The sequence below is a fragment of the Pristis pectinata genome, chromosome 18 (assembly GCF_009764475.1).
Source record: "Pristis pectinata isolate sPriPec2 chromosome 18, sPriPec2.1.pri, whole genome shotgun sequence".
NCBI lineage: Eukaryota > Metazoa > Chordata > Chondrichthyes > Rhinopristiformes > Pristidae > Pristis > Pristis pectinata.
The window spans coordinates 10,416,816-10,439,140 of record NC_067422.1 but is presented as its reverse complement, the minus strand read 5'-3'; the positions used below and the strand labels follow the sequence as shown (position 1 = coordinate 10,439,140).

Genomic DNA, 22,325 nt, shown 5'->3' with positions numbered 1-22,325 from the left:
GACATCTCATCTGACTTGCAGAGGAATTTGGAGTGGGAGGGGAAAGCTCCAGTTGTCGTGGTCCATGTGGGTACCAAAGACTTAGGTAGATCAAGGAAAGAGGTTCTTCTGAGGGAATATGAGCAGCTAGGGACTAAATTAAAAAGCAGAACCAAAAAGGTAATACTCTCTGGATTTCTACCTGAGCCACATGCAAATTGGCACAGGGTCAATAAGATCAGAGAGTTAAATGTGTGGCTCAAAGATTGGTGAGGGAGAAGTGGGTTTGAATTTGTGTGACATTGGCACCAGTATTGGGGAAGGAGGGAGCTGTTCCGATGGGATGGGCTTCACCTGGGACCAGGATCCTGGTGAATCACATAACTAGGGCTGTAGATAGGGTTTTAAACTAAATGGTAGGCTGGTGGGTTCAACAGTTTGGAAAAGATTGGATAAAGTAAAAGAGAAAGAGAGTGCAGGAAAGGTTACTGAAGTCTCCAGAATAAAAAATATGACAAAGTTTAGAAAGAGATAAGAATTTAACTTCAGGTAACATGGAGACAAATTTGAGAAGACAGGTGGTGAACATAGGACTGAAGTTGTTATATTTGAATGCATGCAGTATACGAAACAAGGTAGATGAGCTAATAGTGCAGTTAGAAATTGGCAGGTATGATGTGGGCATCACAAGAGTCACAGCTGAAAGAAGATCACAGCTGGGAGCTAAACATCCAAGGATATACATCCTATCGAAAAGACAGGCAAGTGGGGAGAGGGGGTGGGGTGGCTCTGTTGGTAAAACAAAATGAAATCAAATCCTTGGCAAGAAGTGATGTAGGATCAGAAGATGTAGAATCCTTGTGGGTTCTGCAAGGGTAAAAAGACCCTGATGGGAGTTATATACAGGCCTCCAATTAGTAGCCAGGATGTGGGGTACAAATTACAACAGGAGATAGGAAAGGCATGTAAGAAAGGCATGCCTACGAGATGACTTTTTAGAGTAGCTTGTGGCTGAGCCAACAAAGGAAAAGGCAATTCTGGATTTGGTGTTGTGCAATGAACCAGATTTGATAAGGGAGTTTAAGGTAAAGGAACCCTCAGGAGCCAGTGATCATCAGATGATAGAATTCACCCTGCAGTTTGAGAGAGAGAAGCTAAAATCAGATGTATCAGTATTACAATTGAGTAAAGGTAACTACAGAGGCATGAGAGAGGAGCTGGTCAAAGTTGATTGGAAGGGGACCCTAGCAGGGATGACGATGGCAGGAGTTTCTGGGAGTAATTCAGAAGACACGGGATCAGTTCATCCCAAAGAATAAGCAGCATTCTAAAGGGAGGATGAGGCAATCATGGCTGACAAGGGAAATCAAAGATAAAAGCAAAAGAGAGGGCATACAATATTGCAAAAATTAACAGGAAGCTACAGGATTGGGAGGCTTTTAAAAACCAACAGAAGGCAACTAAAGCAATAAGGGGAGAAAAGATGAAGTATGAACGTAAGCTTGCCAATAATATAAAAGAGGATACCAAAAGATTTTTCAGATATATCTAGAGTAAAAGAGAGGCAAGAATGGACATTGAACCGCTGGAAAATGATGCTGGAGAGGTAATAATGGGGAACAAAGAAATAGTGGACGAACTGAATAAGTATTTTGCATCAGTCTTCACTGTGGAAGACACCAGCAACATGCCAGAAATTCGAAAGTGCCAGGGGGCAGAAGCGAATGTAGTCGCTATTATGAAGGAGAAAATGATTGGGAAGCTGAAAGGTCTGAAGGTGGTTAAGTCACCTGGACTGGATGGACTACACCCCAGGGTTCTAAAAGAGGTTGCTGAAGAGATTGTGGAGATATTAGTAGTGATCTTTCAAGAATCACTAGATTCAGGAATGGTTTCAGAGGACTGGAAAATTGCAAATGTCACTCCACTCTTTAAGAAGGGAGGGAGATAAAAGACAGGAAATGATAGGCTGGTTAGCCTGACTTCAGTGGTTGGTAAGATTTTAGAATCTATTATTGAGAATGAGGTTTCGGGGTACTTGGAAGCACATGACAAAATAGGCCGAAGTCAGCCGAAGGGGAGATCTTGCCTGACAAACCTTTTGGAATTCTTTGAGGAAGTAACAGGCAGGATAGACAAAGGAGAGTCAGTGGATGTTGTTTACTTGGATTTTCAGAAGGCCTTTGACAAGGTGCCACATGTGAGGCTGTTAAGCAAAATAGGGGCTCATGATATTACAGGAAAGGTACTAGTATGGATAGAAGATTGGCTGACTGGCAGAAGGCAAAGAGTGGGAATAAAGGGGGCCTTTTCTGGTTGGCTGCCAGTGACTAGTGGCATTTCGCAGGGATAGGTGTTGGATCCGCTACTTTTCACATTATATGTTAATGATCTGGATGATGGAATTGATGGCTTTGTGGTCAAGTTTGTGGATGATACAAATATAGGTGGAGGGGCAGGTAGTGTTGAGGAAGTAGGGAGTCTGCAGAAGGACTTGGACAGGTTGGGAGAATGGGCAAAAAAGTGGCAGATGGAATACAGCATAGGGAAGTGTATGGTCATGTACTTTGGTAGAAGGAATAAAGGTGCCGACTTTTTTTCTAAACAGGAAGGGAATTCAGAAATTGGAGGTACAAAGGGACTTGGGAGTACTAGTGCAGGATTCCCCAAAGGTTAACTTGCAGGTTGAGTCAGTAGTAAGGAAGGCAAATGCAATGCATTTCGAGAGGACTAGAATACAAAAACAAAGATGTTATGCGGAAGCTTTATACGGCATTGATCAGACCACATTTGGAGTATTGTGAGCAGTTTTGGGACCCATGTCTAACTGAAGGATGAGCTGGCATTAGAGAGGGTCCAGAGGAGGTTTATGAGAGTGATCCTGGGGGTGAAAGATTAATATATGAGGAGCATTTGATGGCTCTGGGCCTGTACTCGCTGGAGTTTAGAAGGATGGGGGGGATCTCATTGAAACCTATTGAATATTGAAAGGCCTGATTGGAGTGGACGTGGAGAGGATGTTTCCAGTCGTGGAGAGACCAGAGAGCACGTCCTCAGAATAGAAGTTTGCCCCTTTAAAACAGAGATGAGGAAGAGTTTCTTTAGCCAGAGGGTGGTGAATCTGTGGAATTCCTTGCCACAGACAGCTGTGGAGGCCAAGTCTGGATATATTTAAAGCAGAGATTGATAGTTTCTTGTTTAGTAAGGGCATCAAAGGTTACAGAGAGAAGGCAGGCGAATGAGGTTGAGAGAGAAAAATAAATCAGCCATGATCGATTGATGGAGCAGACTTGATGGGCCGAATGGTCTAATTCTGCTCCTGTGTCTTATGGTCTTATAGTTGTTGATTGTGAAGAGTTTAGTCTTAAGCCAAAAGAACAATATTGATCAGTTGGTAAAATGGGCAGAGCAATAGCAGATGGAATTTAAGTCCAATAAGTGGGAGGAGATGCATTTTGCGGGGATTATAAACCTAAGACAAGCACAATGAATGGGAGTATTGAAGAACAGAGGGATTTTGGTGTAGATGTCCAAGGCTCCCTGAAGGCTGCGACACAGATCAATAAGGTGGTTAAGAAGGCATACAGGTAGATAAGGTGGTTAAGAAGGCATATGGAAGACATGCCTTATTAGCTGGGGCATGGAATATAAAAGCAGAGAGATTGTGGTAAAACTTTATAAAACATTGATCAGGCCACAGGTGGTATAGCCTAAATTTGAATCACGACACTTTAGGAGAGGGTGCAGAGGAAATTCATTAGGATATTGCCTGGGTAGAATGTTTCCGTTATGAGTAGAGGCCTGAGTTTGTTTTCCTTGGAGCAGAGGAGACTGAGGGGCAACCTAATTGATATAAACAAAATTATGAGGGGTATAGATAGGAAAGATAGTAAGAAACTTTTTCCCATAGCAGATATGTCCGAAACCTGGGGGCACTGGTCTAATGCAAGGGGAAGGAGGTTTAGAATGAATCTGAAGAAGACTTTTTTCACCCTGAGGGTGGTTGGAATCTGGAACTGACTGCCTGATGGGGTGGTGGAGGCAGAAACTCTTTCAAAATTTAAGAATCATCTGGCTGATAGTGGGCTACAGACCAAGTGCTGGTAAATGGGATTAGCATAGATAAGTACTTAATGTCTGGGTCTAATTCGATTTTACAGAATTCAACAAGAAGTATTCTTCAGCATCTCTCTCACAACTTCTGCAAATGTTTGCAATTTGAAATAACAGCAAGAACAATGCCAGTTGCTGTTTTGCTTTCTGACTTGGAAATGTATTGCTGTTCTTTCATTGTCACTGTGTCTAAATTTTTGGAACTCCCTAACCAATAACATGGTGGGAGTACCTTCATCAGAAGGATTACTGCAGGGTCTCACCACCACTTTTATTATGGGAATTGGGGATGGGCAATAAATACTGACCTTCCTTGAGATGCATATCACAAAATGAATAAAGAAAAATCAACTAGAGGCTTTTCTGTAAGTAGTTGTTAGTGTCTTATGATATTTTGGAAATCCATTCTGTTGCTGAACACGTTCAGATTCAAAAGGTTAGGGGTGCATGTGGGCCTCAGCCCTAAATTGTAGAATAGCATTGTTGCCATCAATTCATCACTGAATGCTAATGGACAACATCCTTAATACATCAAGCCTTTCAAACTCTAAGTTTCAGTGAGATTTTGTCACGTTCTTCAAAACTCTTGAGATTACAAGCCTAATCTACTCGATCTCTCCTCATAATACAAACCCACCATCCCTGGAACTAGTCCAGTAAATCCATTCTGACTATAGTGAGTATATCTTTTTTTCAGGTAAGGAGATCAAAACTGTGCACAGTTATGGAATCCTACAGTTATGGATTCACAAGGCCCTTTATACTTTCAGCAAAACATCTTCATACCTGTACTCAATCCTCTTGTAATAAAGTCCAACATACTGTTTCCCTTCGTAATTATTAGCTACAACTGCTAATTAGCATTTGGTAACTTGTGTACTAGAACAATTAGGTCCCTTTAAAAATCAACATTAATACAAGTTCTCACCATTTAAAAAAATACTTTGCTTTTCTATTTTGTGCACAATGGTAGATAACTTTACATTATGCCACATTCTATTACATTTGCTACGTTCTTGCCCATTCATTTAACTTGTTAATATTCTCTTGCAGCTTTTTACATCCTCCTCCTTACTCAATCCCACCTAGTTATGTATCATCAACAAAGCTGAAAATGTCCCCTCAGCCAAATTGTTGATATAGATCATGAACAGCTAGAGCCCAAGTCTCAATCCCTGCAGTACCTACTACTCATATCCTACTAACATGAGAAAGATCTGTTTTTGTTTTGCAATCTTTGTGTTCTGTCCAATAGCTAATTCTCAATCCATGTCAATTTGTTACCCCCAGTTCCTTTTTTTTAACCTTGTGGACAAAATTCCTGCGAAGGACCTTATGGAAAAGCGTTCTGAAAATCCAAATACACCACATTCACTGGTTCCCCCTTATCTATTCCATAATAAGCCATGAGGAACTCTGGTAAATTTGTCAAATGTGATGCTTCCTTTTCAGGGTACCAAATCTTCTAATTCTTGCAGCAGAAATAGGACACTTTTGATTCTATTGGATAACTAAAGTATTCTCTCTTGATTAAGATGCAAGTTAATGTACAGTTTGCATTAGAATCACTTCGAGTTTTATGCATAACATTTTTTTCTGGACTTGTTTTGTTGTCAATCAAATTAGGAACACGTTTTGATGTTCTGGATTCCCTCTTTGGCTCTTAAAATTATGAGAGGCATAGAGTAGACAGCCTGTATCTTTTTCCTAGGGTTGAAGTGTCTAATACTGGAGGGCATGCATTTAAGGCGAGAGGGGGAAAGTTCAAAGGAGATGTGTGGGCATACTTTTTTTTTACACAGAGAGTGGTGGATGCCTGGAATGTGCTGCCAGGGGCTGTGGTGGAGGCAGATGCAATAGAGGTGTTTGAGAGATTCTTATAAAGGCATATGAATATGCAGAGAAAGGAAGGATATTGACCATGTGCAGGCAGAAGGGATTAGTTTAATTAGGTGTCATTAGCTTAATTAGTTCGGCACAACATCGTGGGCCGAAGGGACTGTTCCTGCACTGTACTGTAAGATAGCTTTATCTTTATTAGTCACATGTACATCGAAACACACAGTGAAATACATCTTTTTGCGTAGTGTTCTGGGGGCAGCCCGCAAGTGTCGCCACGCTTCTGGCGCCAACATAGCATGCCCACAACTTCCTAACTCGTACGTCTTTGGAGCGTGGGAGGAAACTGGAGCACCCGGAGGAAACCCACGCACACACGGGGAGAACGTACAAACTCCTTACAGACAGCGGCCGGAATTGAACCCGGGTCGCTGGCACTGTAAAGCATTACGCTAACTGCTACACTCTGGCATAAATTCAGTAAATCTCCTGACCCATACTTGAGTTACTTGTAAGATACAACTGCAGATATAACAGTATCTAACAGAGCTGCAACTTGTACACTTTTCTAAAGTGGTATGGCAAAATGTTTACCTTTGATCGCTAACCCATTAATCAAATGCTTAAAAGATTGGTTAAAATGATAACTTGGTGCAAGGCAAAAAAAAAATGCCAGTTTTGAGCAATGGGCACCACCTGAATCAGTTGACTTACAGCTTATGTTAACATAGAAATTGGTCCCAAGTCACTACTGTAATATTTTCTTTTGTAACCATTTTTAATCAAACAAATATTATTAACTGGTAAGAACATAAGAAATAGATGCAGGGCATTTGGAAACTCATGCTTGCTCCGCCATTCAGTAAGATTATGGCTGTTTGTTGATCTCAGAGCTTCTTTATTGTATTAACCTTATATCCCTGGATTCCCTTAATATCCAAAACTACATTTATCTTTGTCATGAACATACTGAGTGACCATGGTTCCAAACCTCTTGGGTAGTGAATTCCAAGGATCTACTCTATTGGTGAAGAAATTTCTTCTCATTGCCCTCTTCAATGAATAGCCCCTTATTTTGAGTCTGTGACCCTGGTTCTTGACAGCCCAGAGAGAGGAAACATCATCCCTATATCTATACTTTTTAGCACTATGCGAATTTTATATATTTAAACCACCTCTCCTTTTTATAAATTCCAGGGCAATTCATAAGGTAATCTTCCCATCTTAGGAATCTGATGATTGCACTCTCTATATCCTTCCTTGGGTTGGGTAAACCAGACCAGGTAAACAACATTCTCATCAGAGCTTAAGAAAACTGGAGCAAGGTGTCTCTATTCTTGCACTCATAGTCTCTTACAATAGTGGGCAACATATCATTTATCTTATTTGCTTGCTGTACCTGCATAACTAATGATCCAGTGGAAAAAAGATTCAATTTTAAATGGGTTTTACCATACCATTTATAATTTACTAGCTGGTTAAACTGAAATGCCTAATGTATACATTATTACTGCTCATAAATATCTGAGTAAGAAAATTAGTTGGGGTGAAGTTTACATAGAGCAAAATATAGATAATTACAATAAGCTTCCATCAGTACAGACCTCACTTTTCAGAGTGAACATGTTAATGTATTTTTTAATTATTTGTCTGAAGTGTTGGACAATAAAGTTAAGGAGAAATGTTTGGTGCAATTTGGTTGGTTTAATTAATTGGCCAATTCAAATAGTGGTGACAATATGGTTGCTTGGAATTCTCGGAATGGCAGCTGCATCATTTTGGTTGGATTAGGATCATTCTTTCTGTTTTTTTAAAAACTAGGAATGGTCAGCAAACCCCTTGTTTGAAAGAGGAGGCAATAAAAAAGATTCATACTTGGACCTTGATGGACGACCACAAATGTTAAACAAAAGATATGCAGTTGTTCGTGATGATGGAGTAAAACTTCATGATTTATTGGAGGTAAAATAGGAAGTATTCACTGTTTACATTACCCATTGTAAATGGCCAGCATTTACCTGTGCAGATCCAGAAAGTTCAGGACTTCATTTGACTCTGATGTATTTGAATAGTCAAGTGTAGAAGCAACAAACTTCTACACTTGGATGAGGAACTAGCTAAAGCAGGAGTAGAGTTGTGCAGTGATACAAATATGGAAATAGGCATGTCAATAATGGTTTGATTATTGCATAATGTGTTGGACAATAAAGTTAAGGAGAAATATTTGCCCTGAGGAATCTATGTTTGGCTTCCTCAGTATGGTGTTCCAGAGCAATATTGTCTGAAAACACTAGGAGCATTAGTACAGTTATGCCAATGATACCCATCTCTACGTCAGCAGCACCTCTAATATTGAGGCACAATAATTCTGCAGCTGCTGGAATCTACCATTAAACAAAATGGTATGCAATCCAATTTCAAGGTAATATTACTCTGAGAGGAATTGACAATGTGGATGCTTTGAAGCTTTTGCCCAGGGCTGGAAATTAAGAATACAGACTTAGGAAAAAGCGTGAATCATTTAGAACAATGATGAAATGAACTTCAATACACAAAAAATGTTGGAGGAACTCAGCAGATCAGGCAGCATCCATGGAGGGAAATAAACAGTCGACGTGTCGGGCTGAGACCCTTCGTTGGAACGGGAAAGGAAGAGGGCAGAAGTCAGAATAAGAAGGTGGAGGGAGGGGCAGGACCATACACACACTCCTTTGTCTTCCCTTATTCCTATGGTCCCCTTCCCTCGCCTTGATGACTTGCCCATCTCCTCGGCTCCCCTCCCCCATCCTTTATTCCATCGTGCACTGCCCTCTCCTACTGGATTCCTCCTTCTTCAGCCCTTTGCCTCTTCTACCTATCACCTCTCAGTTTATTACATCTTCTCCCCCTCCCCCACCCACTACCTCCCCCCCCCCTCACCTGGACTCGCCTCTCCCCTGAACTCGCCTCTCCCCTGCCTGCGTGTGCTCCTCCCCCTCCCCCCACCTTCTCATTCCAGCTTCTGCCCTCTTCCTTTCCAGTCCTGATGAAGGGTCTCAGCCCGAAACATCGACTGTTTATTTCCCTCCATGGATGCTGCCTGACCTGATGAGTTCCTCCAGCATTTTTTGTATATTGCACCTAATACTAATATTACCTTTCTAAATTTTCAGTCTGTTTGTTTGATATTCTGTACTAGATGAGCAGAAGTAAATAGTAGGAAGACAGAAGGCATTATCTTTAATTTCTCTTGCAAATTTCCATTGCCAAGTGTTTTTTTTAAAAAGTATGCAATCCAATTTCTAGGTAATGTTACTCTGAGAGGAATTGACAATGTGGATGCTTTGAAGCTTTTGCCCAGGGCTGGAAATTAAGAACACAGATTTAGGAAAAAGCATGAATCATTTAGAACAATGATGAAATGAACTTCTTTCACTTGTAAATATTTTGAATTCCTAACCCAAGAGAGTTGCGGGTGCTTTGTTATTCAAACTCTGTTACCCACCCAACAATTGTGTTCTTCACCTTGTTGAGTGTGTTAAATTGAACCAGATTGATTGCATCCTTGGTATCATATATTAGGATGAGATTAGCTTCAGTCGCATGACTGTGCTGTCAGTAATAACATTATTTTTCTGTGTAACATCAACAACTCTGATCCTGCTTTAGTTTCCCTGCTCCAGAGCTTCCTGCTTCATGTTACATCAGTATGTATTTTAATATATTCTTACCTAGCCTACCTCATTTTACCCTCATGAAGATATCCAAAATTCTGCTGAGGCCTGAGTTCCATTTATGAAACACCCAGTACTTGCTGTTTTATATGTTCCCAATTAAGCAAATCTCAATTTTCATCCTTGTTTTCAAATTCTCCCTTGGCCTTTCTCCTATCTTTGTTATGTCCTCTACTACACCATCTGACGTATTTGTGTGGCTCTTGATCAGTCCAGATTTTAAATATTCCACCTGTGACCATGCTTTCAGCTGTCAGTGAATTCAAACTTGTACTTGCCCCCTTCAACGTACTCAGCTTGTTATGTGGCTTGTATCAATTTTTTTTAATATAATGGCCCTGTTCATTACCTTGCAACATTTTGTTATAATAAAAGTACTACCCAGATACAAGTTGTTTCTGATTTTTTTTCAATGGTGAGGTTCAATGGTGAGGATATGGATATCAGATTGTTATATTACCATTAATGACTTGGATGTGAATGTATGTGGTATGATTAGTAAGTTTGCAAATGACACTGAAATTGCTGGCAGTGTTGATAGTAAGGTATACTTAGGCTACAGAATGACATGATCAGCTGGTAAGCCGTGCAGAGCCATAACATGGGGAGTTGAATCCTGATAAGTGTGAGATGATACTTTTTTTGGGGGTGTGTGTCTAATAAGTGTAGGACATAGGGCATGAATGGTAGGACACTAGGGAGTACTGAGGAACAAAGTCCAACGGTCACTGGAAATGACAGCACAGGTAGATGTGGTGATGAAGGCACACAGGATGGGGCATAAAATATAAGAGCAGGGAGGTCTTGGTACAAGTTTATAAAACATCGGTGAAGCCACAGCTGGAAAATAGTGTGCATTTCTGGTTACCACACTATAGGAAGGATGTGTTTGCACTGGAGAGAGTGCAGAGGAGATTTACCAGGATGTTGCCTGGGATGGAATGTTTCACTTATGAGGAGTGACTGAATAGGCTAGGTTGTTTTTCTTGAGTAGAGTGGGGACCTGACAGATATACAAAATTATAAGAGGAAAGTGATAGGTAACTTTTCTCCATGCTGGATATGTCTAAGACCAGCGGGTGATTGAAGTTTGGAACACACTGCCTAAGAAGGTGGTGGAGGCAGGTACTCTTACAACATTTATAAAGCATCTGGACGAACAATTGAAGGGATAAGGCATAGCAGGCTATGGACCAAGTGCCGGGAAGTGGGTCCATTATTCGGAGTACAATATCAGATTATAATTTTAGAGTACAATTCAAAGTGGGTCAATATTTGTATAAGTAGTTCCTTAATGGTCAGTGCAGACATGAAAGGCTGAACGGCCTGTGTTGTGCTGTATGACTTTGTGATTCTAAGATTGGAAATTAGAGTTGAGGTTGATAATAGCCATGATTTAATTGTATAATGGAGGGCTCTATAGGATATGTCTGCCCCTACATATGCTGTTATATTTTTGTTGTTCATGATTACGTTCCTGATTGGACAATAAGTCAATTACTGAATGATGTATATTCAACAGATATTGATAGATTTTTAAATATTAAGGGACATGGGTTTAGTGCAGGAGACTGGCAATGAGGTAAAAGGTCAGTCATGATCTTACAGAATGGCAAAACAGGCATGAGGGATCAAATGACCTGTATCTGCTTCTACTTTTCTATGTTCTGCTTAAGACAGCATAGAGAATCCAACCTCGTTTGATAAAAGGGAGACTTGAATGGCAAACAGAAGGCTTAGGTCATTGCAGAATGAACTTTATTTCTTTCTTCACTTTCAAATGCAAGATTATGATTTTAGCCACAAAAGTTAGGCATTCCAAGGACTACGGAAAACACTCTTAAGTATGCTACTCTTCTCCAGCACACAGATAATGGTTCTTTGGAAAAAAATTTGATTTTTTTTCCCCCTGTTTTCAGGAAAACAGAATTCTTTTCAAGGCAGAAGAAAAATCTTCAAGCTGGGAAAAATATGTGAATTATGTAGACAAGATGGTTGTAGATGGCTTTCATGCAGTGGTCTATAAGTCTCTACGATTTCTTCTCAGCAACATGGAAAGTGAGGTTTGTGCTGCTCAAGCTAACTTGCAGAGAAGCTTATGTATATTAAGGTAGTATGAAAATAGTTGTAAACACAAAACAGTTAAACTCAAGAACAGAAAAATCATGAGTAACATTTAAAATGGTTTTCCCCTTTTGATTAATATCAGTGACAATTAGATATGACAAGTCTCAACTGTGATACCCAGTATTCAGGTTAAGCAATATCAAGATCCTTGTGCAAGATACAGCTATTTTAGGAAGGTTTTGAAGGTGGCATGATTTGTACACATATTCAATGCTGTGAGCATGTTCAGTGCGGATGCACATAGATTCAGATATACTTAAACTCATGAACGTTTATAAGTTTAAAATATAATTTTCTCTGCACAGTCTGAGAAAATTGTATTTTAAGTTTATAAAAGTAAACGTTGGTCCAGTAGAAGATGAGAAAGGAGAATTAATAATGAGGAACAAGCAAATGGCAGAGACATTAAATAAATATTTTTGTATCTGTCTACATGATTAGAAAGCACAAAAGGCATTCCAAAACTAATGGGGAATTGGGAGGAAGGAAATTAAAACAATCAATATAACTAAAGAAAACAGGGCTAATAAATGGGGCCAACACCTAACAAATCCCCAGGCCTACATCCAAGGGTTCGAGAGGAAAGTGGCTACAAAGATTGATGAAGCAATGTCTGTGATTGTTCAAGGTTTCCTAAATTCTAGAAAGGTTCCTACAGGTTGGAAAATTGCATATGTAATATTGTTCAAGAAAGGAGGGAGAGAAATAGCAGAGAACTTAAAAGCCAATTAACCTAATAACTGAGAAAATGGTGGAATCCATTAAGGAAGTGGTAACATGTCACTTTTCATGAGTTGGTGAGGATGTTAGAATGTTTCAGTGAGGTTGTCCTTGAACTTGCAAAGAACTATATAAAAACAATTGAACAGTTTTAATGACATAAGTAACAGAGGCTATTCTCCTCCTAATATATTTCACAACTGCCGGTACTCAGGTTTTGAAACTAAATTATTTTCTGATGTTTTGGATCCCTAGGCTCATATTACACCACTGTTTGAAGTACATCTCGAGCTTACAGAGTCCGATATTGATTATCGTCCAACTTTAGGAATAGGCAGTGAATTCTATATGCTCATAGAAAATTTGATGAATGATATCTATAAACTTGTAGGCCTTGTGCCACGCTTAGCAAAACATAGTTTCCGGAAGAAGTATCAGGTGAGACCATAGAGTAATTTCATGTGCTTTATCATTAGCCTTGGATTATTGAAAGATGACTGTATTTATTTGAAGTAACTGCAATGTTCAAAAAGGAGTTACATTTCTGAAAATGTTAAGGCTATATAATAGTTATTTTTAAGTGACATACCTTTAACAAAATCAGAATTGGAAAGGATAGATTATATTTTCAAAATATGTCAAGTTGGTTAATACTTCATCATTATGTACTCGTCACTCTCTCCTTCAATTTAAAGTGGTCCATAGAGCTCACTTGTCTAAAGATAAACTATCCCGTTTTTATTCTGATATATCTCCTTACTGTGATAAATGCAATAACGGAGTGGCTTCCTTAATTCACATGTTTTGGACTTGTCAGAGTCTGAAAAAAATATTGGACAGAGGTCTTTCATACTTTTTCTGTACTTTGTATAATAAATTTTAAACTTAATCCTTTGACTGCACTATTTGGGATTGTTGGAGAAAAAGATGTGACTTTGAAGGCTTCTGATTTACATATTCTGGCTTTTATTTCTCTTATAGCCAGGAGAGCAGTATTGCTTAAATGGTGGGAAGCTACTCCACCTACGCATGTTCAATGGTTACGGGATGCTATGTCATACTTGAATCTAGAGAAGATTCGCTGTTCAGTTTTTGAATCTAATCTAGACTTTCAAACCCTGTGGGGAGCCTTTTTGAATTATTTTCAAAATCTCTGATTTGGGGACTAAAATGCAGGTATTGGCTGACACTGTTACATTTTTTAAGGTTTTTCCTTGCTGTTTCTTCTATCTAACATCTTCGGATTTTGGTAGTGGGGGTAGATTTTTTTTGTAATAAAATATTTCAATTTTTTCTTTCCTTGTTAACTAACTACTATATGTGATTATTGATTTAGAGTATTGTAATCCTAAGTACGACTTAATACAATGTATTCAGTAGTATTTTTACTTTCTTTTTTGATGCATGTACTAGTATTTTTTTCATGGATTTAATAAAAATATTGTAAAGAGAAAATATGTCCCGTGTAGTCAGCTGGGTAAAAATAGAAATAGTACACAGATACTAGAATCTTTAAATGAATACAAATTTTGTAATTTTATTTCCTTTAGAATTTAATTTGAATATGCATTTGCTCCAATTTTAATAGTGATAGAAGTCATAAATTGTGCTCACCAATTCAGTCATTCTTCTGTTCAGTTTTATCAAAAACCACAGTTGTCTTCCTGGGAGGAAAACTGAATCTATAAAGTATGACCAGATTATCCAAAAGCAAAAAAATTGAATATATGGCCAATCCAAAATAAAAACAAAAAAATGCTGGTAATATTCAAGCTGTCAGGCAGCATCTGCAAAGACCACCAAAGTTAATGTCTTCAGTCAATGATACTTTATAGAACTGGGAAAAGTGAGAAAGCAAGATTGTATTAAGTTGCAGAAATGGGAGAGGAGTTGAAAGTACAAGCGGGATGTTTGTCGTGGGGTGGAGACCGAGAGAAACCAGATGACATAAGTGCTGTCTGAGAGAAGGTGTTTAATTATAGCTGATCTGTCTGAGGAGGTTTAAATGGAGGAAGAAGAATGAGGACAGAGGAGAAAAGAAAATTTGCTCTAAGTGTGAGATGCAGAACACATTGGTTGCTGGAAATCTGAAATAAAGATGACACGAAAGTTGGTGGTGTTATCGGTGGTGAGGAGAAGTCTTGGGCTACAGAATGATATTAATCTGTTGAAAAGTTGGGCAGAACAATGGCACTAAAACACAAGAAAATAGGAGGAGTAGTAGGCCATTGGCCCCTCAATCTTGACTCGCCATGCAACGTTATCATGGCTGATCTATGCTGGCTTCCACTTCTCTCCTGTGCCGGTTTCCCATAGCCTATAATTCCCTGATTATTCAAAAATTTACCAACTTCCATGTTAAATGCTTCTCATGATCTGGCTCCCACAACCCTCTACCATGGAGAATTCCAGATAATCACCAATGTCTGTGGGGGAAAGAAAAGTATGCTTTGTTCCTCCTGTTTTAAATGACCTGTCCCTTATCTTGTAACTATGTTCCCTCATTCGAGACACTTTGATAGGTGAAAAATTGTCAACATTTACCCTGTTGTGCTCTCTCAGGACTTGTATAGTTCAATAAGGTCACCTCTCATTCTTCTAAACTCCAAAGAAAACAGATGCTACATGTTTAGCCTCTCTTAATGGGATAATCCCTTCATCCCAGAAATTAGCCAGGTGAATCTCTTTTGTACTGGCCCCAATACAATAATGTGCTTTTGTTTTTAGGTAAAGGGACCAAAATTGTGCACAGTATTCCAGGTGTGGCCTCAACCACACCCTGTACAATTCGAACAAAACTTCCCTATTTCTAAACACCTCCAGGTCATTAATATAAATAGCAAATAATTGAGCACCAAGAACTGATCTCTGGGGTACTTCACTTAGCTACATCCTTCTAACCTGAGGAAGACCCATTTATTCCAACTGTTTTCTGTGTGATAGCCAGTTTTCCATCCACGCTAACAAACTTCCTCCAAAACCATGAACTTTTAATTCATGCACCAGCTTTGGTACCTTGTCAAATATCTATTGGAAATCTAAATACACTACATCTACAGGTTCCCCTCTGTTGAATCTCACTGTTACATCCTCAAAGAGCTCGTGTTAATTTGTTAAACATGATTTACTTTCCATAAATCCATGTTGACTTGGTTTGATTATTTTAAGCTTTCCTAAATAATTAGTTATTTCCCCTTTCATTATTGAATATAGCATCTTAACAACTATAGATGTTAAATCAACAGGCCCATGGTTTCCTGTCTTTTATCTTCTTCCCTTGAACAAGAGAGTTGTGTTTGCTCTTTTCCCTCTGTAACCCTCCCAAATGTAAGATGGAATTTAATCCTGAAAAAGAGCGAGGTGATGCATTTAGGCAGAGTCAAATAAGGGGAGGACATACACCGTGAATGGTAGGGCTCTAAGGAGTATTGAGGAACAAAGGGATTGGTGTACAAGTCCAAATGTCCCTGCAGGTGGCAGCATAGGTAGATAGGCTGGTAAAGAAGGCATACAGGACGCTTGCCTTCATTAGCCAGGGCATAGCTTATAAAAGCAGTGAGATCTTGGTATGACTATATAAAACATTGGTTAGGTCACAGGTGGAATATCAAGTACAGATCTGATCACCACACTGTAGGACGTACCCGATTTCACTGCAGAAGGTGCAGAGGAGATTCACTGGGATGTTGTCTGAGATGGGTTGTTTTCCTTGGAGCAGACAAGGCTGAGGAGGATTTGATGGAGGTAGACAAAATTATAGGAAGCATAGATACGATAGATGGTAAAAAAAACTTTTCCTTGTGGCAGAAGTATGTAAATCAGAGAGCATATGTTTAAAGTGAGGAGTAAGAAGTTTAGAGAGGATGTCCAGAAGAATTTTTTTCACCCAGAGGGTGGTTGAAGTTTAGAACAATCTGCTTGAGTAGGTGGTGGTGTCAGGTACTCTCTCAAAATTTAAGAAGCTTCTCGACAAGCACTTGAACTGTCAAGCCATTGCAGGCTGAGGACCAAGTGCTGGTAAATGGGATTAGTATAGAGGGGTACATGGTAGTATTTGATGGTCGGCATAAGGGCCTATTGGTAATTCAGGACACCAACTTGAAATTAGGAGGCAAAAATTGGTTGATTAGAGTTGAAATTGACTGAGCTCACGCTGGCCTCATCTGAGGTTTTTGTTTGCTACTCACCCCAGCAATTCCTGTTTCAAGTTGAAATTGGGGCTATTGTAATACTTGCACTTGCAAATAGGCAGCTTTTCTTGATTTTCTTTTGTTAAAATTTAATAGGTTCATATTGAACAAACATTTTTGAAGCAAAGCAATGTGTATCATTTTGATTTAGGTTTGTAGATTTGTCTTGTACAAGGGCATTTAATCTTTCACCTGTCAGAATAGCAAAATATATTATTTTTCTTTGACTATAGATAGATCTGGAGGAGATGACAGACTTGTCAGAAATGCGAGAAGAAGTAATGTCTCAGGTGATAAATGTTATGAAGCAGGCTGAAGAGTATGAGGACTCATTTGATGATTATTCATATTTGTGGGTGGATGATCGCAATGAATTTCTGGAAGAATTTCTAATATATGGGCGTGTGCTCACACAGGAGGAGATAGAATCCTATGGTGAAGGAGGTGTTCCTCCAACTCCACCTACTCTTCAACAGTTTAAGGATCAGGTAATTTTATGTTGCTCCTTTCTAAATATATAGATATAAGTGTGGAAACTACAATGTTGTCACCAGCTCTATACCAGTTCCAAATCATTATTGAAGAGAAACATCAAGATCCTTTTTGGTGTTTCCACATATGGAATAAAATGGTAATCTGCACATTGTGTCTACATTTACACACATGCTTTAGATGAGATAGCGAGATAAAAATGTTACAAAGACAAGGACCATTGCTCCATATTTCCAAAGGCTCCAATGCTTACCCCACCCCCCCATTAGTACATTATATTAAAATGGTTAGATTGGTATTATTTACTAATTTGAAGAAAAGAATTTAACAAACATAAATTTCAGATTAACAACATCAGAAGAATTTTTCAATCACCTTTTATCCTTTTCATTTCTGAGAACCTTCTGAGTTGTTTGGTGGTACTACTGTGGTAGCAGCAAGGCTGGTGGAGTTGCTGACAATGGGGACATGTAGAGGCATTGCCAGAAATGAATGATGGGAGGAGAACTGTTGACATTCTCAGAGCTGACTGTACTTATTATCTCCATGTTGCCACAGGCGTACAATCAAGACCAAGCATCCAAGCTAATATGGATGTGACGTGACCCAAACCAACACAAACAATGAAATCTCACATGGTAGCAGTCTTCTTCCTGAGGAAGTAGAGGCACTGCTGCGCTTTCTTAGCTACAGCATCTATGTGGCTGGACCAGGACAAATTGTTGGTGATATTTACACCTAGGAACTTGAAGCTCTCAACCCTCTCCATCTCAGCAACGTTGATACATTCAGGGGCATGTACTCCACCCTGCTTCCTGAAGTCAATGATAAGCTCTTTTGTTTTGCTGACATTGAGGGAGAGGTTGCTGTCTTGACATCATGCCACTAGATTCTCTATATCCTCCCTGTACTCTGTCTCGTCATTGTTTGAGATCTGGCCCACTACGGTGGCTTCATCTGCAAACTTGTAAATGGAGTTATAGCAGAATCTGGCCACACATTTGTGAGTATGTAGGGAGTAAAGTAAGAGGCTGAGGATGCAGCCTTGCGGGGCTACAGTGTTAAGGATAATTGTGGAAGAGGTGTTGCCGCCTATCTTTACTGATTGCATTCTGTTAATCAGGAAGTCAAGGATCCATTTGCAGAGGTGGTGGTTGATCTCAATCAAACAGGTAATTTTATCCTGGGTAATTTTATCTTGGGTATTTTACTACTACTCATCCAGGCATGTGGAGAGAATGCCATCAAACTCCTGACTTAAGAGTTATGAAGACATTCAGCACAGAAACAGGCTCTTTGGCCCACTATGTATGTGCCAACTGTTAAGTACCTATCCATACTAATCCCATTTGCCAGCACTTAGTAGCTATCTAGCTGCTAGATAGCTATCTAGTCATCTAGCTGCTGCTTAAATTTTGTGAGAGTCTTTGCTTCCACCACCCCATCAGGCAGTTTGTTCCAGATTCCAACCACCCTCTGGGTGAAAAAATTATTCATAACATCTTCTCTAAGCCTCTTACTCTTCACCTTAAACCTATGCCCTCTGGTCTTAGACACCTCTGCCATGGGAAAAAGTTTCTTACTATCTACTGTATCTATGAATCTTATAATTTTGTTTACCCCTCCACTCCAAAGAAAACAAACACAGCCAATCCAGTCTTTCCTCATTACTAAAACATTCTATCCCAGGCAACAGGTGAATGTTCTCTGCACCCTTTCTGGTGCAATCATGTTTTTCCCTATTGTGTGGTGATGACATCTGCACATAATATTCCAGCCATGGCCTAACCAATGTTACATAAAATTGTACCACGACCTCCCTACTTTTATATTCTACACCTTGATACTCTTGTCACTTTATACACATTCTAGAATAATGGATGGACAACTTGCTCCAACATCCCTACCAATTGTATTGCTGATCAGTATCATTCTGTAGCCTAAGACTATTCTCCTTGCTGTCGACTACACCACCAATTTTTGTGTCATTTGCATTAATCTCATGGTCCTGAGGCACTCGTCCAGTAAGGCTGGCATGATTGATCTTCAACAATCACAATCATCTTCCTTTGTGAGAGGAATGATATCAACCATTAGTCTATGTTCTTGTGTCTTGAGCTTTGTGAGTTTTTGCCTGAATTATTCTCAGGTCTAAATTAAATCACTCCTGGCAGCCACTTCTTGCTGCCTACCAGGGCTTCCTGGCTGCCTAGGCATAGATGAGATGCTTCTTCTTGGCCTTATCCTAGAGCATATGAAGGGTTGTTTCTCTACTGGGGGTTCATGCTTCCTTTCCAATACTACTACTTTTGTAGCCATTTTAGCAGAGAACAAAGAATACTGTTTCAGTATGTTGTAGAGCAATGGCCTTTGAGAATTGGAGCCCTTTTGTCAGTGAGCAGATGATTTAACATGAATTGCTGCTTTCTAAGTGTTGTTAGATTTTCTTAGTTTCTCCTTAATCAAATTTGGCCTAGAAATTCTTTGATGTAGTGCAAAGGTTTTTCCCATTATGCAAATGAATATCATCAAAAATCCAACTGCAAAATGCCATTGTATGTTTGACTTGCGGGTTGTATAGTCGCAAAAATTTATTCTGGATCTTCTGTGTTTATGCACGTCGATAACATCAAACAGTGCAGAGTTAACATTGCCATAGCATGCAGAGAGTTGTTCTGCCCAGTAATGGCTTCATTTCCCATGACTGCATCATTACGCAAGTGTTCCTGGTGTTCTCTGAGCTGCTAACATCAGCTCACAAGTGCTTCTCATCTACATACTGCATTTAAGTGAAGTGTAATACCAGAATGTCAGTTTTTATTTGCACACAGATGACTCCAGTTTTACCACCACACCATCTCATTTATACTCTCCACAATCTAAGTTAGCAGTTTTTTTTAAGTGTATCCAGGACTTACAATGCGTCTGCAAAATCCAGGGCTTGTTCACAAGGAAGCCTGCAGGATTTGGGCAATTAAGTGCTTGATTCAAGTTAATTTCTGATTAGCTGTGCTCCTAAGAATTTGATGGCGGGAGAACCAGGCTATTAATTGTCATGGGGCAATATTGGGTCTTAGTGGAGGTGATCATTGTCTTAGTGGAGGTGATTATTTTAGAACCAATCCTCAACAGTTAAAGAAGTCTTAAAGAAGGTAGGGCCCACAGTGTGCAGCTAGCTTACAGCTCCAGCAACCTATGTTCAGTCCTGACCTATGGTGCTGTCTGTGGGGAGTTTGCTTGTTTTTGCTGTGATTGTGCGGGTTTCCTCTGGGTGCTGTGGTTTACTCACACATACCAAAGATGTGTGGGTTACTAGGTTAATTAGCCACTCTAAATTTCCACAGTATGTGGGTAAGTGGTAGAATCAACGATGGGGGGCTGGTTAGTGGTGGGTGGGGGTGAGGGGGGGGAAGGAAGCCATTGGATGGGAATGTGTGGAGAATAAAGTGGGATTAATGTCAGATTAGTGTAAATTGTTGCTTGATGGTTGGTGTGGACTCAGTGGGCTGAAGGGCCTGCTTTTATGCTGTATTATTCCATGACTCTAAGTCTTGTAGGACTGAACAACCATAGATCCAAGGAAGAAATCCAAATGTCATTTATGACTAGTTCAAAGTGAAAGACGCAAGTTTTACAGGTGAACAGCACTGACATTAAGATTTTCTGACGATAGTCGCACATTATTTGATAGGCAGGGAGTGACTAGCTTTTCTATTCATGTAAAGTTTGAAGGTGCTTGTGTCTGTTTTTTTAAGAGAGAACAACTACCTTTTACCTATTGTTCCTTTGCCCCATTTTAACACTTTGAGTTGCAAATTCATATTCTTTTGCTAAGCTAGTTTTTTTGCTCAACTATTTCCCAAATAATATATTGTTTCCTTTACTCAACCATTTTAGTACAAGGTTGTTACGTGTATTGATGAAACTATGTCCGACTTAAAACTGAGCCTTAATTTCCCATATTATATCTAATTTCGTTGTCAGCCAAACAATAAAAACTGAGTTGATTGTGGGCCAGGTTTGTAGGCAGGATTTAGTATGGGTGTGCTTTGCCTTAGGCAGGGTATTTTAGTCTCACCTAAAAGGATTCCAGCAATTCCTAGAAGTTTCCACTGGGAGGATAGCTGTGAGGTAAATTTCAATTTGATTGTAGAGTCCTGGCCATTATGTTTATCACGTAAGGTTGGAACAAGTACAATCCCAGAGTCATAAAACTTGGGATTAGCATTGGACTAAACTTGTAGTTCAGATATCTGTTTTGGGAAAATTGTACAGGAAATAGGGTTTCATGCAAGCCTATTTAAATACAATACATTCCTCCTCTTCTTCACCCAACCTCCCTTTTCTTTCCTTCCCCTACTTTGTCTTTCTTTACCTACTTACTCCTTTCCTTTCCTCCTTCATCTTTCTTCCATCCTTCCATCTCCATTTTCCCTTTAACTCCTTCCCTCCTTCATAGAAACAAAAAAATCTATGCCACAAAATAGGTTATTCAGTTCATCCTATCCACGCCACCTAATGTGGGCTTTAAAATAATCCAACTTTTTGGTTCTTGTTTCATAGCTTTATAAGTTATGGCTCTTTGTGGTCATCCAGGTATTTGTTAAATGTGGTGAGGATTTCTGGCTCCACGTGCAGTGAATTCCACTATATCCATCACTACTTGTTGGGTTCAAAAATGTTTCATCAACTCTCATGTTAATATGCTGCTAATCACTTTAATCCTGTGCCCCATAGCTTTTCTATTTCTCCCTCTTTGAACAACAGTACCACATTAACAACCTTCCAGCCTTCTGGTATCACATCTGCAGCCAAGAGGATTGGAAAATAAGAGACAGCTTGCACTATACTCCCTTGCTTCCTTTAAGGTTGATACAAAACTTGACACAAAATTTAAGAGATGTTGATAGTGAAGAAGGTTATCGTACAAATGGATCTCAATACAGATAAGTGTGAGGTGATGCATTTTGGAAAGTCAAACCAACATAGGACTTATGCCATGAATGGTAGGGCACTAGGGAGTGTAATGGAACAGAGGGACGTAGGAGTACAAGTGCACAGGTAATTGAAAGTGGTATCTTAGGTAGACAGTGTGGTGAAAAAGGTGTTTAGCATGCTGGCCTTCATCAGTCAGGGCAATGAGTATAGGAAT

The 22,325-nt window shown here is 39.5% G+C and overlaps 1 protein-coding gene across 1 annotated transcript in view; it reads left to right on the top strand.

Moving 5' to 3' along the window:
- Positions 1 to 22,325, top strand: part of LOC127580014 (dynein axonemal heavy chain 17-like) — a 251,034-nt gene that overhangs the window by 45,348 nt on the left and 183,361 nt on the right. Inside the window, 4 exon segments of the mRNA XM_052033141.1 lie at positions 7,753 to 7,893; positions 11,564 to 11,707; positions 12,747 to 12,929; positions 16,915 to 17,169. Of these exon segments, the coding sequence (XP_051889101.1) occupies positions 7,753 to 7,893; positions 11,564 to 11,707; positions 12,747 to 12,929; positions 16,915 to 17,169 (723 nt within the window).